General features: G+C 41.5%; 1 protein-coding gene across 5 annotated transcripts in view; it reads left to right on the top strand.

Annotated features, from left to right (window-relative positions):
• Nucleotides 1-15,225, top strand: part of LOC122556114 (probable cationic amino acid transporter) — a 79,515-nt gene that overhangs the window by 42,835 nt on the left and 21,455 nt on the right. For all 5 annotated transcript variants that reach the window (XR_006313467.1, XM_043702576.1, XM_043702573.1 and 2 more), the window contains exons 4-5: nt 132-349; nt 12,078-12,224. Coding sequence is in view for 4 of the 5 variants with exons in the window: in XM_043702576.1 (XP_043558511.1) it covers nt 132-349; nt 12,078-12,224 (365 nt within the window). In the remaining variant the exon portion in view is untranslated. The remainder of the gene's footprint in view (nt 1-131; nt 350-12,077; nt 12,225-15,225) is intronic.

Genomic DNA, 15,225 nt, shown 5'->3' with positions numbered 1-15,225 from the left:
ACCACATTTTTGGCATTGCCAATTCTCAAAGATTGCTGAAGGACTTTGGCTTTAGGTTTGAAATAGTGCTTTTTTTAGTGTTTGTAACTTTGTGATTGAGTTGTGTTGTTTTCTGTATTTGTTTTGCACAGGGAAAGGGGAAGAGTCCTATCCTGACCTCCTGGCACTGTTCATCGCTGTCATTGTGACAGCCATCGTTTCCTTAGGAGTGAAGAATTCTGTAGGGTTTAACAATGTGCTGAACATCATCAACTTGGCTGCTTGGGTCTTCATCATGTTCTCAGGCCTGTTCTTCATCAATAGCGCCAACTGGGATGAAGGGAGGTTTCTACCTTTTGGATGGTCTGGGGTTAGTAACAACCTCTTCAGTTTATTATTAAACAATTCCATTTGGGTGAAATGGGGTGAGATTAGTTTTCAGCAGTAGCAGAAATGTTCGACAGTAAATTGGATGCCTTTTTAATTGTGACTAATTTTCCTTTCCAACAGTAAAGTAATTTTGAGTGAAATGGGAAACAGGGCTGCTAATTCTCTATTGTCTGATTCTGCTACTGGCGAAAGCTGCTTACATTTGCAAACTGTTTTCTAAAATCTGTGTCTCCTACTATGGCTTATTAAGTAAATGCTAAATCTCCTCATTAATTGAATTATTTTTGTACAACAATATATTGATTGATATATTAGACCAGATTTTGTTGTCGGTGTTCAAGTGATGAAGATCACTAAAGACCTCAGTGGAATCTAGTGATCTATGTAGCCTCAATGCGCTTTCCTGAGATTAATTTTATTTTGACTTCTGGAGATCTCTGTCCAGTAGTGTTGTCATCAACCACACTGCAGAATTGTCACTGACAGCAACCCAGGAGCTAAAAAAAAATGCTGATCATCCATAATATTTTAATCATTTCACAAGGAATGCAATAAAGGTTGGGACATACACATTTGATTTAAATGTAAACTAAAATGCTACAAGCAATCTTTACCTGTCTCAGTCAAGTAACCTCTTATTCTTCTAAACTCCAGTGGATACAAGCTCACAAGGCAACTAATGTATTCTGGGTGTTAGTCAAGTCAACCTTCTCTGAACTAATCCCAACATATTTGCTATCTTTTTAAAGTAAGGAGAGCAACTCTATACATAGTATTCAAGATGCAGTCTCATCCGTTTCCTGTATAACTGAAGAAACTTCTTGTCACAGTAAATTCTAATTGTTTTCCTAATTTCTTGCCATACCAGCATAGCAACTTTTTATGACCCATGCACTCAACCCTTCTGCACTCCAGAGCTTTGCAATATTTCACCATTTAGATTCTTGTTTTTTGTTCCTGCCAAAATGGCCAATTTTACATTTTCCTGCATTTGACTCTATTTGCAAGATCTTGGTCCACTCAATTAATTGAACTATATAACTTTGTAGTGCCCTACATTCTCTTCAACTTACTGTCCTACCTTTCCTTGATTCATCAGCAAATTTAACAATCATACCGCCGGTCCCTTCTTTCAAATCATTTGTATAAATTGTAAAAACTGAGGCCCAGCACTGATCCTTCTGGCACATTACTCATTCCATCATGCTAACCAGAATATAACCTTTTTATGCTTCTTCCCTGATTCATGTTTACTAAATAATCTTCTAATCCTGCAAACATATTAAATATGCTTTTAATTTCTATAAGAACCTTTGATGTGACACCTTATCAAATGCCTTCTAGAAATCTAAGTACAATGCATCCATTGGTTCCACTTTTATCCATAGCAAATGTTTCAGTCTCAAAGAGCTCCAATAAATTGACTAAACATGATTCCCCTTTAACGAACTCATGTTGTCTCTGCCCATTTACCTTGAACTTTAAGTGCCTTGCTGTAACATCTTTAATAATATCTTCTGACATATTCACGGTGACAGATATTCAGCTAACTTACCTACAGTTTCCTGCTTTCTGTTTCTATCCCTTTTTGAGTAAAGTTGTTACATTAAATAATTTCCAATCTAATAGAATCTTCCTTTTAGAAAATTAAACCCAATGCATCAACTAGCGACATCATTAAGAGGGCAAGTGAGGACTGAAGATGCTGGAAATCACAATCGAGAGTGTGGTGGTTGAAAAGCACAGCAGGTCAGGCAGCATCGGAGGAGCAGGAGAGTCAGGGATTTTGCCTGAAACGTTGATTCTCCTGCTCCTCAGATGCTGTCTGACCTGCTGTGCTTTTCCAGTACCACACTTTTGACCGACATTGTTTCAGACCTGAGGAAAACATTCATCAGGACCCAAGGAGTGATCAGCTACAGCTTCACCAATTTGCTCAGGACTACATCCCTGGTGATTGTGATTTCTTAATTCTTCACTCGCACCCAGTTTTTGATATACAGCTATTTCTGGGATTTTACTTCTATTTTTCATAGTGAACACCCAAGTAAAATATCTGTTCATCTCCCCATTTCCTTATTCTCCATTATTAATTTGCAAGTTCACTTTCTATAGGGCTAATGCTGACTTTGTTAAATCTTCACATTTTACATATCCATAGAAAAATATGTTATCTGTTTTGATAGTTATAGCCAACTTTCCCTCATATTTTATTTTCCCCCTATTTGCACCACTGCTACCTGATTTAGTGCATCAATGCCACCTCTCCTGTAACCCAACAAAGATCTCCATGAAAGAATAGGAGCTCCAACTCAGACAAGATGCCAGTGTTGTACCAGGGTGTACAAAGTTAAAAATCACACAACACCAGGTTATAGTCCAACAGGTTTAATTGGAAGTACTAGCTTTTGAAGCGCCACAACCACCTGATGAAGGAGCAGCGCTCCAAAAGCCAGTGCTTCCAATTAAACCCTGTTGGACTATAACCTGGTGTTGTGTGATTTTCAACTCAGACAAAATCTACCAAGAAGGCTACCTCATCAACCTTTAACTAGTCATGAACCTGACAGTATATATTGTCCATTAACTGCTGGGTTACTTGCAAATGTACAATTTAATTTAGTGTACTTGTGCTTTAATGAATATACTTGATCTGCTAACACTTTAAAATAGTTTCCAACATTTGCATTCAGAAAGTTTAATCTAACTGCAAACTTAATTCCCTACTTTCATTTCACTCTTGAGAAGCTGAAAATTTGACTCCAGCACAACTAACTCCAAAACCCTACCTTATTTCCCATTGCTCATAACACTTTTAAAATTCTGACCATAAAGTTTCATTTTCAAGACTAGAAAGATTGCTCAGAAAACCTTATGATTTAATTTAGTACATCCTGTGAATTCTAATTAGAACATGTCCAACAAGGCATACCTTTTTCTAGGGTTTTTAACGGAGACAGCATGATCATAAGAAGTGAAGGTAGCTAATTTTACTGTGCTAATTGAGCATGAACTTGTGCATGCTCCAGATATTATTGAAAGCAGCTGAAGTTAATTGGAGCAGTATTGACAAAGTAGTTTGTTCGTGCTTAATAGATGAAAAAGTCCAATGGGTGATTTGACAATGAGGGAGAAAGAGCACTTCTGGATATCAAAAAAATCGAAGTGGGTTGTATGAGCTCTTATTGGCGCAGAGATAGTCCCACTACCTCTGAGACAGAAGGCCCAGGTTCAAGTCTTACATGCTTGAAAAGTTCATAAAAACATCTCTGAACAGTTTGATCAGAGAATATGTAAAATGGATTCTGTCTGTTGCAGTGCACTGTTGGTGTCCCTACCTTTGAGGCAGGAGGCCTGTGTTCAAATCCCATCTCCTCTAGAGGTGTATCAAAACATCTCTGAACAGGCCATTTGGATAAGGCACAATTATGGACGATGGAGTGCAATGTGGCATGTTTGCAAGACCACAGACTGGTTTACCCTTGGAAAAGTGGGCCAATTTGTAGTATAGTATAGTATAGTTGTCTGTGTTTATACCAGACTGTGGATTGTGAGTAACTAAATGTGGAAGATGGACCAACTCCTTCTTACTTTACTGGATGAATATTTATCAGATTAATGAAAGTTCATGTTCATTCAAGTGATTTCTAAAATGTTTACATATCCAGTACTTCAACATTGCAACTTGTGATGGGACAATTGCTGATCGCAACCTATGGATTTTCACATTTTACTGTGCAAAGTCTAGAAGTTGCTGTCAGTTTGCCAGTAATAACCATGAGGACAAACAGTTTTGCCGTCATTGCAAATACAAATTCAGGTTATTACATTTCTCTCTCCGACAAACAGAAGATGAGTGACACCAAAATGATTTGACCGCTGCAGATGCCCGTAGAGTCTTTTCATCTAATTTGTATTGATATGATGTTCCTTTGTATCAATCTGAAATTGAATTATTTTAAGTGGTTTCCTGGCTGTGATTCAATAGCAGCCACAGTCAGTTACTCCAATGTATTATGCCAGAGTTTTGGAAACGGAACCAGCTTGTTTACAACAACGTGGCTACTTAGCTTATTAGCTTGGATGTATTCCAAAAAAAACCTTACATTGGTTTACAATGCAGCTGCTTCTCTGTTGCTCTGTGTTCAGCTTTGAACTGGTATTTGACTCTGTGCTAAAAGACAGCTGAGTCCCAGGAACTGGAAGGGCCTAAAAGGTATAAGGTCGGCCAAAATGATTTCTTCCCGCAAAAAGCAAGGCAAACAAGAAGCATTACGTTTGGAGAAGAAATTGAAATGTGGGATGTAACGAAACAGGTCTTAGTATTGCACTGTCCAATGGGATATGATAAGTCCTTGGGTTGTACGGGGATGTTACACATTACGAATTGCAGATAAGTGCAAATCTTAAAAGAATTTCAAACTTGAACCTGCTCCTGATCACTGTCACCAACAGCAGTGCAAGATGGGAGTTTTCATTCAAATAAACACTACAATATTTGGATAACAAGAATACTGGAAGTACAATAGACACATCCTGTAGTTGTTTCTGATTTAAAATAATAATCAGCAAATCTGGAAATCTGCACGTCATCTGGGCTTGATTCTTAGACTGACTTTACCAGTGTGTCAATACTTCTTGCACTGTTACCTCATGTTAAATTAACTTCCTTGGTGAAACATCATACTATGAAATATCAAATTATTCCTTTGCATTGCCCAAGAGGAAAGGATTTGTGTTGTACAGTATTTTTGAAGATGCCATGCCTTTTCCACATCATCAATTTTGGTCAACTTCAGTTGTTATCTTTGGTGATAGTCCATCAGTTTGGAACCACCGCTACTCGTGTTATACATTAAGATTAGATTAGATTCCTACAGTGTGGACACAGGCCCTTCAGCCCAACCAGACCACACCGACCCTCCGAAGAGTAACCCACACAGACCCACTTCCCCTCTGACTAATGCACCTAACACTATGGGCAATTTAGCATGGCTAATTCACCTAACCTGCACATCTTTGGACTGTGGGAGGAAACCAGAGCACCCGGAGGAAACCCACACTGACATGGGCACAATATGCAAATTCCACACAGTCGCCCGAGGCTGGAATCGAACCTGCGACCCTGGTGCTGTGAGGCAGCAGTGCTAACCACTGAGCCACTGTGCTGCCCCTAAAAGGCAATTTCAATGTAAATTATGCAATACTGAAAGTGTTAGATTAGATTCCCTACAGTGTGGAAACGGGCTGTTCGGCCCAACAAGTCCACACCGACCCTCCGAAGAGCAACCCACCCAGACCCATTCCCCTACACCTAACACTAGGAGCAATTTAGCATGGCCAATTCACCTAACCTGCACATCTTTGGACTGTGGGAGGAAACCCACGTAGACACGGGGAGAATGTGAAACTCCACACAGACAGTTGGCCGAGGCGGGAATTGAACTCAGCTCCCTGGCACTGTGAGGCAGCAATGCTAAACATTGAGCCACCGTGCCACCCCTTTTTGAAACAGGCCCTGCAGCCCAATAGATTCACACCAATCGTCCAATGATTAACCCACCTAGACCCATTCCCCTACCCTATATATACCCCTGACTATGGGCAATTTAGCATAGCCAATTCATCTAACCTGCACATCTTTGGATTATGGAGGGAAACCGGAGCACCCGGAGGAAATCCACACAGACACAGGGAGAACATGCAAACTCCACACAGACAGTCACCCGAGGCGGGAATTGAATCTGGATGAAAGAACTGAAGGCATTGCTGCTAAGTGTGCAGATGATTCAAAAATAGTAGAGCAACAGGTAGTGTTGATGAGGCGGGAGGCTGCAGAAGGACTTGGACAGGCTAGCAAAGTGGGCAAAGAAGTGGCAAAGTATGAGGTTATACTATTTGGTAGGAAGAATAGAGACATAAACTATTTTCTAAATGGGAAAAGGCCTCAGAAATCTGAAGCACAAATGGACTAAAGTGACCGAGCTTAGGATTCTCTTAAGGTTAACATGCAGGTTCAGTTGGCAATTAGAAAGACAAATACAATGTTAATATCCATTTGAAGAGGGCTAGGACATAAGAGCAGAGATGTACTACTGAGGCTGTATAAGGCTCTGGTCAGACCTCATTTGGAATGCTATAAGTAACATGGAGTCCAGTACCTAAGGAAAGATGTTCTAACATTGGAGGAGGTCCAGATTAGGTTTACAAGACAATCCTGGAGATGAAAGACTTGTCATTGGATGATAAAAACTGAAAGCACTGTGGATGCTGTGAATCAGAAACAAAAACAGAAGTCACTGGAAAAGCTTGGCAACTCTGGCAGCATCTGTGAAGAGAAATCAGAGTTAATGTCTCAGATCCAGTGACCCTTCCTCAGCACTGATGGTAATTAGGAAAATGTTGGTTTATATGGAGAAGATAGGGTGGGGGGAGGGTGCAGGGAGCGAACAATGGTTGGAGATAGAGCTAAAAGAGAGATGAGAACAGTTGGATGGATAAAGGAATGGATAACAATTTGGTTAGGAGGGTGAATGACTGTTAATGGAGACTGTTAGTGGCCAACAATAGGTACTGTGTAATGATAGTCTATGTAATAACAAGGCCTACTGTGTGTCGTAGGGAGGTAGGACATGGGAGAGTTCAGGCCCTAAAATTATTGAACTCCATATTGAGTCTGGAGTGCTGCAGGGACCTCAAGCAGAAAATTAGTGTTGTTCTTCCAGCTTGTGCTGAGCTTCACTGGAGCACTGTTGCAAGCCTGAAGCAGAGATGTTGGCCAGGGAACAGGGTGGTATGTTAAACTGGCAGGCAACTGAAAGTTCAGGGTCTTTTTTGCAGGCAGAATGTAGATGTTCTGCAAAGCTGTCCACCAGTCCAAGCTTTGTTTCCCCAATGTAGAACAGACCACATTGAGAGCAGCAATTGTAGTGGACTTGATTGAGAGAAGTGCAGATAAAGTGCTGCTCCAACTGGAAGGTATGTTTGGACCCTTGGAAACTGAGGAGGAAGGAGGTAAATAGGCAGGTGTTATGCCTTCAGTGGTTGCAGGGGAAGATGCTGTGAGGCTGTGGGGGATGCTGGGAGTGAAGGAAGAGTGGACCAGCATGTCTGGAGGGAAGGGTCTCTGCAGAAGGTGGACAGGGGAGGGGGGGAGAATATGAGTCTGGTAGTGGCATCTCATTGGAGGTGGCAGAAATGGCAGCTGATGATCATCTGGATGTGAGGTAAGGACAAGGGGAATCCTATTGCTGTTGCAGGAGGGAAGTGAGGGAGTGAGGGCAGAAGTGCAGGTAATGGATCAGACCTGGTTGAGGGCCCTTTCAACAAAGATATGGGGGAAACCTCATTTCTGAGGCTCCCTTTTTGAAGTTGGCTTCTTCCCCTGGGCCATGACCCCACCATGGCACAACAGCCATTGTATCAACTATGGTCACTGACCTTATTTCATCTAGTGAACTCCCTCTGGCCCCCATTGCTTCTAAGCTGACAGTCCCTCAGCCCTGGACAGCTTCTACCTTCTTCCGAAAATCCACAAACAGGACTGCCGGGCAGATCCATTGTTTCAGCCTGCTCCTGCCCCACAGAAATCATCTCTTCCTATCTTGACTCAGTCTTTTCTGTTCTGGTTCAGACTCTGCCCACGTACACCTGTGATTCCTCTGACGCTTTTCACCAGTTTTGGAATTTCCAGTTTGCAGGTTCCAGCTGCCACCTCTTTACCATGGATGTGCAATTCCTTTACACAACCATCCCCCACCAGGATGGTCTCAGGGCTCTCCGCTTCTTCCTGGGGCAAAGGCCTAAACCGTACCCATCCACCAACACCCTCATCCAGTTGTCCAAGCTCGTCCTCACTCTCAACAACTTCTCTTTTAACACCTCTCATTTTCTTCAGGTCATGGGTATGTGTGTGGGTCACAGTTATGCCTGTCTCCTTTTGGGGCTGGAATATTTATTGTTCTAGTCCTACTTCGGCCCCTACCCACAACTCTTTCTCTGACATATCAACGATATCATCAGTGCTGCTTCCCTCCTTCGGAATTGGAAAAGTTTGTCGATTTCCCTTCCAATTTCCGCCTCACTCTTTCCCATCCAATTTCCACCTCACCCTCACTTTCACTTGATCTACCTCTGACTCCTCCATTCCCTTCCTCAACATTTCTGTTTCCATTTCTAGGGATAGAATGGTCACTAATATCCACTTTACACCCACTGACTCCCACAGCTAACTGGACAACACATCCTCACACCCTGCGTCCTCTAAAGATTCCATTCCATTCTTTCACTTCCTCTGTCTCCATTGCGTATATTACAATCAGGCCAACTTTGACACGGGGTCCTCTGAACTGTCCACCTTCTTCCTCAACTGAAGATTCCCCAGCACCGTTATCGGCAGGAACTTCAACTGACCCATCTCCTACACTTCTGCCCTCACTCCCTCTCTTCCCTCCCGCAACAGTGATAGATTTCCCCTTGTCCTTACCTACCACCCCACCAGTATCCACATCCAGATAATCATCAGCTGCCATTTCCATCACCTACAGCGAGATACCACCACCAGACACATGTTCCCCTCCCCTCACTTTTTCACCTTCTGCAGGGACTGTTCCCTCCAGGAGACCCTGGTCCACCCTTCCTTCACTCCCAACACCGCCCACATCCTCAGAACACCTTCCTCTGCAGCTACTGAAGGTATAACACATGCACCTCAGGGAAGGACCCAAACATATCTTCCAGTTGGAGCAGCACTTTGCCTGCATTTCACACAATCTTATGTGTTGCATTCACTGTTCCCAATGTGGTCTCCTCTGTATTAGGGAAAATGAAATGTTCTGCCTGCTAAAAAAAACCCCTGAGCTTCTAGTTGTCTGCCATTTTAACACACCACCCTGTTCCCTGGCCAAGATCTCTGTCTCAGGCTTGCTGTCTCAGTGAAGCTCAACACAAGCTGGAAGAACAACACCTTATTTTCTGCTTGGGAACTGTGCAGCCCTCCAGACCCAATATCGAGTTAGGGCCTGAACTCTCCTATGATCTAGTTCCCTACCCTACACACCAGGCCTTACTATCACATTGTCTGACATTACATATTACCAATTGTTAGCCATTAACAGTCTCCATTAACAGCTATTCACAGTCCTAGCCAGACCGTTATCCACACTTCTGTCTACCCAACTGCTCTTCTCTCTCTTTCAGCTTTATTTCCAGCTATCATTCACTTCTTGTCCCCTCCCCACACCCAATCTTCTGCATATAAACCAACATTTTCCTAGCTACCGTCAGTTCTGAGGAAGGGTCACCAGACCCAAAGCATTAACTCTGATTCCTCTTCAGAGATGCTGCCAGACCTGATGAGCTTTTCCAGCAACTTCTGTTTTTGTTTGTGACTGGAAGAACTGTTGAGGACTCTGCATCTGTACTCAATAGAATTTAGAGGGATGAAGAAAGATCTGATTGAAATTTACAGAATACTGACAGACCCGGAAGAGTGGATGTGGAGAAGAGGTTTCTGCTAGTAGGAGAGATTCAGATCAGAGGGTTCAGCCTCCATGTGAAGAGACAACCTTTTAGAACTGAGATGAGGAGCAACTCCTTTAACCAGACGATGTTGAATTTGTGGAATTCATTGCCACAGAAGGTTGTGGAGGCCAAGTCACTGAGTGTATTTAAGACAGAGTTAGATAGGTTCTTGATTAGTAAAGGAGATCAAATGTTACGGGGAGAAGACAAGAGGGTCGGGTTGAGAAACATATCAGCCATGATCAAATGGCAGAGCAGACATAATGGGCTGAAAGATCTAATCTTGCTCTTAAGTCTTATGATCTTATAGGATTTGAGCACCCAATCTTTGGCCATAATGCTCCGTGGAGAAAGTGAGGACTGCAGATGCTGGAGATCAGAGCTGAAAATGTGTTGCTAGAAAAGCACAGCAGGTCAGGCAGCATCTAAGGAGCAGGAGAATCGACATTTCGGGCATGAGCCCTTCTTCAGCCTTTCTTGAAGAAGGGCTCATGCCCGAAACATCGATTCTCCTGCTCCTTGGATGCTGTCTGACCTGCTGCGCTTTTCCAGCAACACGTTTTCAGCCATAAAGCTTCATCTCCATTATACTTTCCTTGGAGATTGCACCTGCTTCTGTATGTCCAATATTCAATTGAGACTAAGGAGTTAGGAAACAGTACGAGGAAACAGTAATAGGTCAGTGCAGATACTAATCAATGGAAGTGGTGTGTGGTTAAGGGTCATGGAGATGATGTGAGATCAAGGATGAGTGTAGATACTAATGAATGGAAATGATGTGAGGTCACGGGTTAGTGTAGTTACAAATCACTGGAATTTGTGTAAGAAATAAAAATAAAAATGATTAAATATTTAGAAGTATTGTTAAGTTTTACGAGTACCCTCTGACAAAGCAAGCAAATGTGCTCAGGTATGTCCCCATCTGGATGGGGGCCGGATTCTGCCACCACTCTATGCACAACACATTGCCCATCACTATCTCACAACTGGGGAAGGTTTAATTAGTTTTCCTGACTAAAATAGCAGGGACCTGTGAATCTCAGCGCCATCAAAGGTTAACTGGATCTCAATTTTTGATGTTTTTAAAGCACTTTAACAACTGAACTGGTCCATCTGAAAGACAGACAGATAGAAACTGGGAACTAGGATGAATTTTGAATAGTTATAGAGACTGGTTAGGCCACAGATAAAATACTCTGTGCAGTTCTGCTCGCCACACCATTGGACGATACAATTGCACAGGAGAGGGCACAGAGGAAGTTCACCAGGATGTTGCCTAAGATGGAAAATCTCAGTTATGAGAAGAGACTGGATAGATTGGATTTGTTTTCCCTGAAGCAGAGGAGTCTGAGGGGATATTTGATTGACACATATACAATTATGAGAGGTATCGATCGGTAGATCGTGAGAATCTTTTCCCTAAGGCAGATGTGTGTAAGACCAAACAGCAGAAGCTTCAGGTGAGAAATAATGAGTTTAGAAGAGATGTAAGGAAAAGGTTTTCCATCCAGAGGCTGATAGAAATATGGAATATACTGCCTGACAATGTTTTGGAGGCAGATACTCTTGCGACATTTAAGAAGAATCAGCACAAGAACTTAAAATGCCAGGGTGCAGCAGGCTGTAGAACCATATGCAGGTAAATGGGATTGGTGTAGTTTGGAGTTTGTTGGTCAACATAAACATGGTAGGCTGAAGGGCTTGTTTCTATACAGTCTGACTTTGACTACTTTCAAAAAGCCAGCATTAGCATGACGATCTGAATGGCCCCATCTATATTGTAAGATTTCATGGATTTTATTCTATGAAAGAAAGTCTTGCATTTATACAACTCCTTTCATAATTTTATGACACCCCAAAGCCTTTAACCGACAATAATTTTTTTTCTTCAAAGTATAGACATAGTTTCAACTTAGGAAGAATGGCAGTCAATCTTTGCATAGCAAGATCCCAAATATACCAATTATCAAATGTCCTGATAATTGCATTACCTAGGGGTTACATATGGACCATACTTTTCAATAGTTAAGTACATCGTCAGGATTACACTGGTTGAGAGCATTCCGTCTAAGCCACAACCAATACATCTGTTACGTGGATTGCTGTCAAGGTTTCCCTCTAAATCTCTATAAAGAATGTTTTTACTCCTAACAATTTTTAAAAGTTTAATAATCCATTGATTACAGGTTCTCCAGGGTGCAGCAACGTGTTTCTATGCATTCATTGGCTTCGACATCATTGCCACAACAGGAGAGGAAGCAAAGAGTCCAAACACTTCCATCCCATACGCTATCACTGCATCTCTGGTGATCTGCCTAACAGCATACGTGTCTGTGAGTGAAAATAATTTCTGTGGTTAAATGTGATCTAAATTTCCAATACTTCATAAGATTTCTGTATCCAAACCTCTGCTTTACTCTTCCCCTTTATGACACTGTAAGCAGTTTCTTTTCTAATATCTCATAAGACTTTGTATCAAATTTGATAATGCACCTGTGAAACACCTGGGGACCTTCAGCTAAGTTATTGGGACTATATATGTGCAAGTTATTGTTATTTTATCTATGTAAATATATTAGCATAATCATATTCCTGTGAAGGCTTATGAATCTAGGCACAACTTCATTTGTAAATTATATCTCTAAGCCCTCTTGGTTAGTAATCAGATCTGGTCCAGGTAGGCCCAAGGTTGAGTATCTGGCTTGCATTAAACTAATTGGTGGTCATTCAGGTTTCCATCTATTGTTTTACCTTTGACCTAAATGCATCTGGGAATGGTCAGCTTTTCACCTCCTGATTGTGATCCACTGAGTATGTCCTTCATATTCAGAAGGATTGAGCTCAGCTGTGCGCATCTCCATGGGATTATTTTCAACACTCCCAAGATGGTCGAGGGGTTTGCTCGAATTGAAAGTTAGTCTCCAGAACACAGCTGCAAGCAACAGACAGAAGTATCATAGGGATTTGAAACATAATTGTAAATATTGTAACTTTTCTTTGAACATTTTACAATGATTTTAGCAGTGGAGATATGGAGAAAAAGGCATTGTTTTTGCCAAAATAATCAGATTGGGAAATAATGGATTCTGTTCCCAATTGGTCATGGGAAGACAGCATACCTGGTGGACAGACCATTGGCAGGTTAGTGGTTTGAGAAGGGGCACCATGTGATGACACATAAGCCCTAGTCTGTGGTCAATCACCTACCCATGCTCATCGTCCATTCTCAAACATATAGAATGAAGTTTAATGTTTTACTCCAGGAAATGCCTGGAGAGGAAAGGCAATTCCTTCTATTGTTCAGCGGCTCAGCAGCTAGGCCCAAACCTAAAAGATAAAATATGATTAAAAGGAAAAATGGGGACTATGACAATAGAAACAGCAAGCTTGAGGAGACAGTAAAAAAAATTAAATTGAAATCCAAACATTTGCTGGGTTCATCATGTGAAATCAGGTGACATGAACTATTTAGACAATTATCAGCATTTTTTCTTTAAAGGAGAAGTCGAGGGGTGGTAAAATAGGGATCTTCAAGATTATGAAACAGTTTGAAACGCTAATAGTAGGGAAGGTGTTTTCACTTTCAGAATTACATGATAATGCCACTAATAATCCAATTTTATCCAGAGAATGGTGAGAATATGGAACTCACTACCAGAGGCAGCAGTTGAAGTGATTAATGTATTTACATTTAAGGGGAAGTTAGATAGACGTAAGGGAAAAAGGAATGCACGGATGTGTTAATGGATAAGATGTTGAGGAGTGGGAGGAATCTCATGTAAAGCATAAACACTGACATGAACCTGACGGGTTGAATGGCCTATTTCTGTATTGTAAATACTTTGTATTATTCTACAGTTCATCGTTCCCCCAGAAGCATAACCAAACTACCTTGACATTGCAATTGTAACAAAAGCAGTCAATTCCATCCCCTGACCCTGTTTCACCATTCTATTATATCATGGCTGATAGGTATCTTAACTACATTTCACTTAATTTAAAATAAAATCTATTTCAGATGTGACAATTTCCCACAAGCTTTCTTTGGTTTGGATTCTCTCATAAAATATCCATTCATTTATAGGAGAATATCAGACAAGGAAACGATTATTTGGTTCCTTGAACTTGGTCAGTTTTTCAATTAGACCACGGCAATCTGTGACCACTCTCTAGTTTACATTTGTCCCATTTACCTTTGAATAGCAAAAAATACAATTGCAGTTTTAAAGTGAACAGTAATCTAGCATCCAAATTTTTGGATGAGGAGTTTTGAAATTTCATTAATGACTTTTAGATTATGACCCCTGTAACCCACATTTCTAAACCAACAGATCTACTTTCCATATAGCCTCATTGTTCCTCCCAGTATCTTGCAATGTTTGATTAAATCACTCTTTAACTGTCTGAAGTCCAGAAAATACAATCCTAGTTTGTGTAATTTCTCATCATAATTGACTGTGTCAGATTGGTAAAGTAATGCTGCATTCCTTTGAAGGTGACTCGGTCCCTTCTGAGGTCCGGTACCCAGACTGCTAAGTATGTAAATATGCTTAACTTGTTGGATTTGTCATACACTATTACTGCACAGATAATTTAGAATTGAGATTCCTTTACAGTTGAAGAAGCTATGTGGAATGAGGCAAATAATGGAAGCTTGTACACAGTACACACAGTTTCTTTCCCATATCAATTTACAGAATGGTTCTCCGAAAAAAAGCAGATGCATCAGCACTCCATCTAGCCTATTAACCTGACCCGATACTCCACGTCCAATTCCTGACCCAAATTAGGAACCAACCTCTCTGCTAATGTCAAAATACCGTGGATTCTAGAAACCTGAAACAAACACAGAAAGCTGGAGAAATTCAGTAGGCCTGGCAGTATCTGTGGACAGAGAAACAGTGTTAGCATTTTGAGTCTGGTATGACTCTTCATCAGGACAATTCTGAAGTCATTCCAAATGCAAGACTTTAACTTTGCTTCTATCTCCACGGGTGCTGCAAGATCCACTCAGTTTCTACAGCATTCTGTGTTTGTGCCAGTCTCTCTGAGACTGGCCCATTTCCCCTCTCAGCAAACATTCAAGACTTGTTTTCAATAAGTGTTTGATGGCAGTGGCTCTGTTTATCTCTTTGGTAAAAACAATAACTGCACATGCTGGAAACCAGATTCTGGATTAGTGGTGCTGGAAGAGCACAGCAATTCAGGCAGCATCCGAGGACAGGCAAAATCCGAGGACAGGCAAAATCGACGTTTCGGCAAAAGCCCTTCATCAGGAATAAAGGCAGAGAGCCTGAAGCGTGGAGAGATAAGCTAGAGGAGGGTGGGGGTGGG

Source organism: Chiloscyllium plagiosum, chromosome 13 (assembly GCF_004010195.1).
Source record: "Chiloscyllium plagiosum isolate BGI_BamShark_2017 chromosome 13, ASM401019v2, whole genome shotgun sequence".
NCBI classification, from domain to species: domain Eukaryota; kingdom Metazoa; phylum Chordata; class Chondrichthyes; order Orectolobiformes; family Hemiscylliidae; genus Chiloscyllium; species Chiloscyllium plagiosum.
The sequence above is the reverse complement of the archived record's forward strand: the minus strand, read 5'-3'. Positions and strand labels throughout refer to the sequence as shown.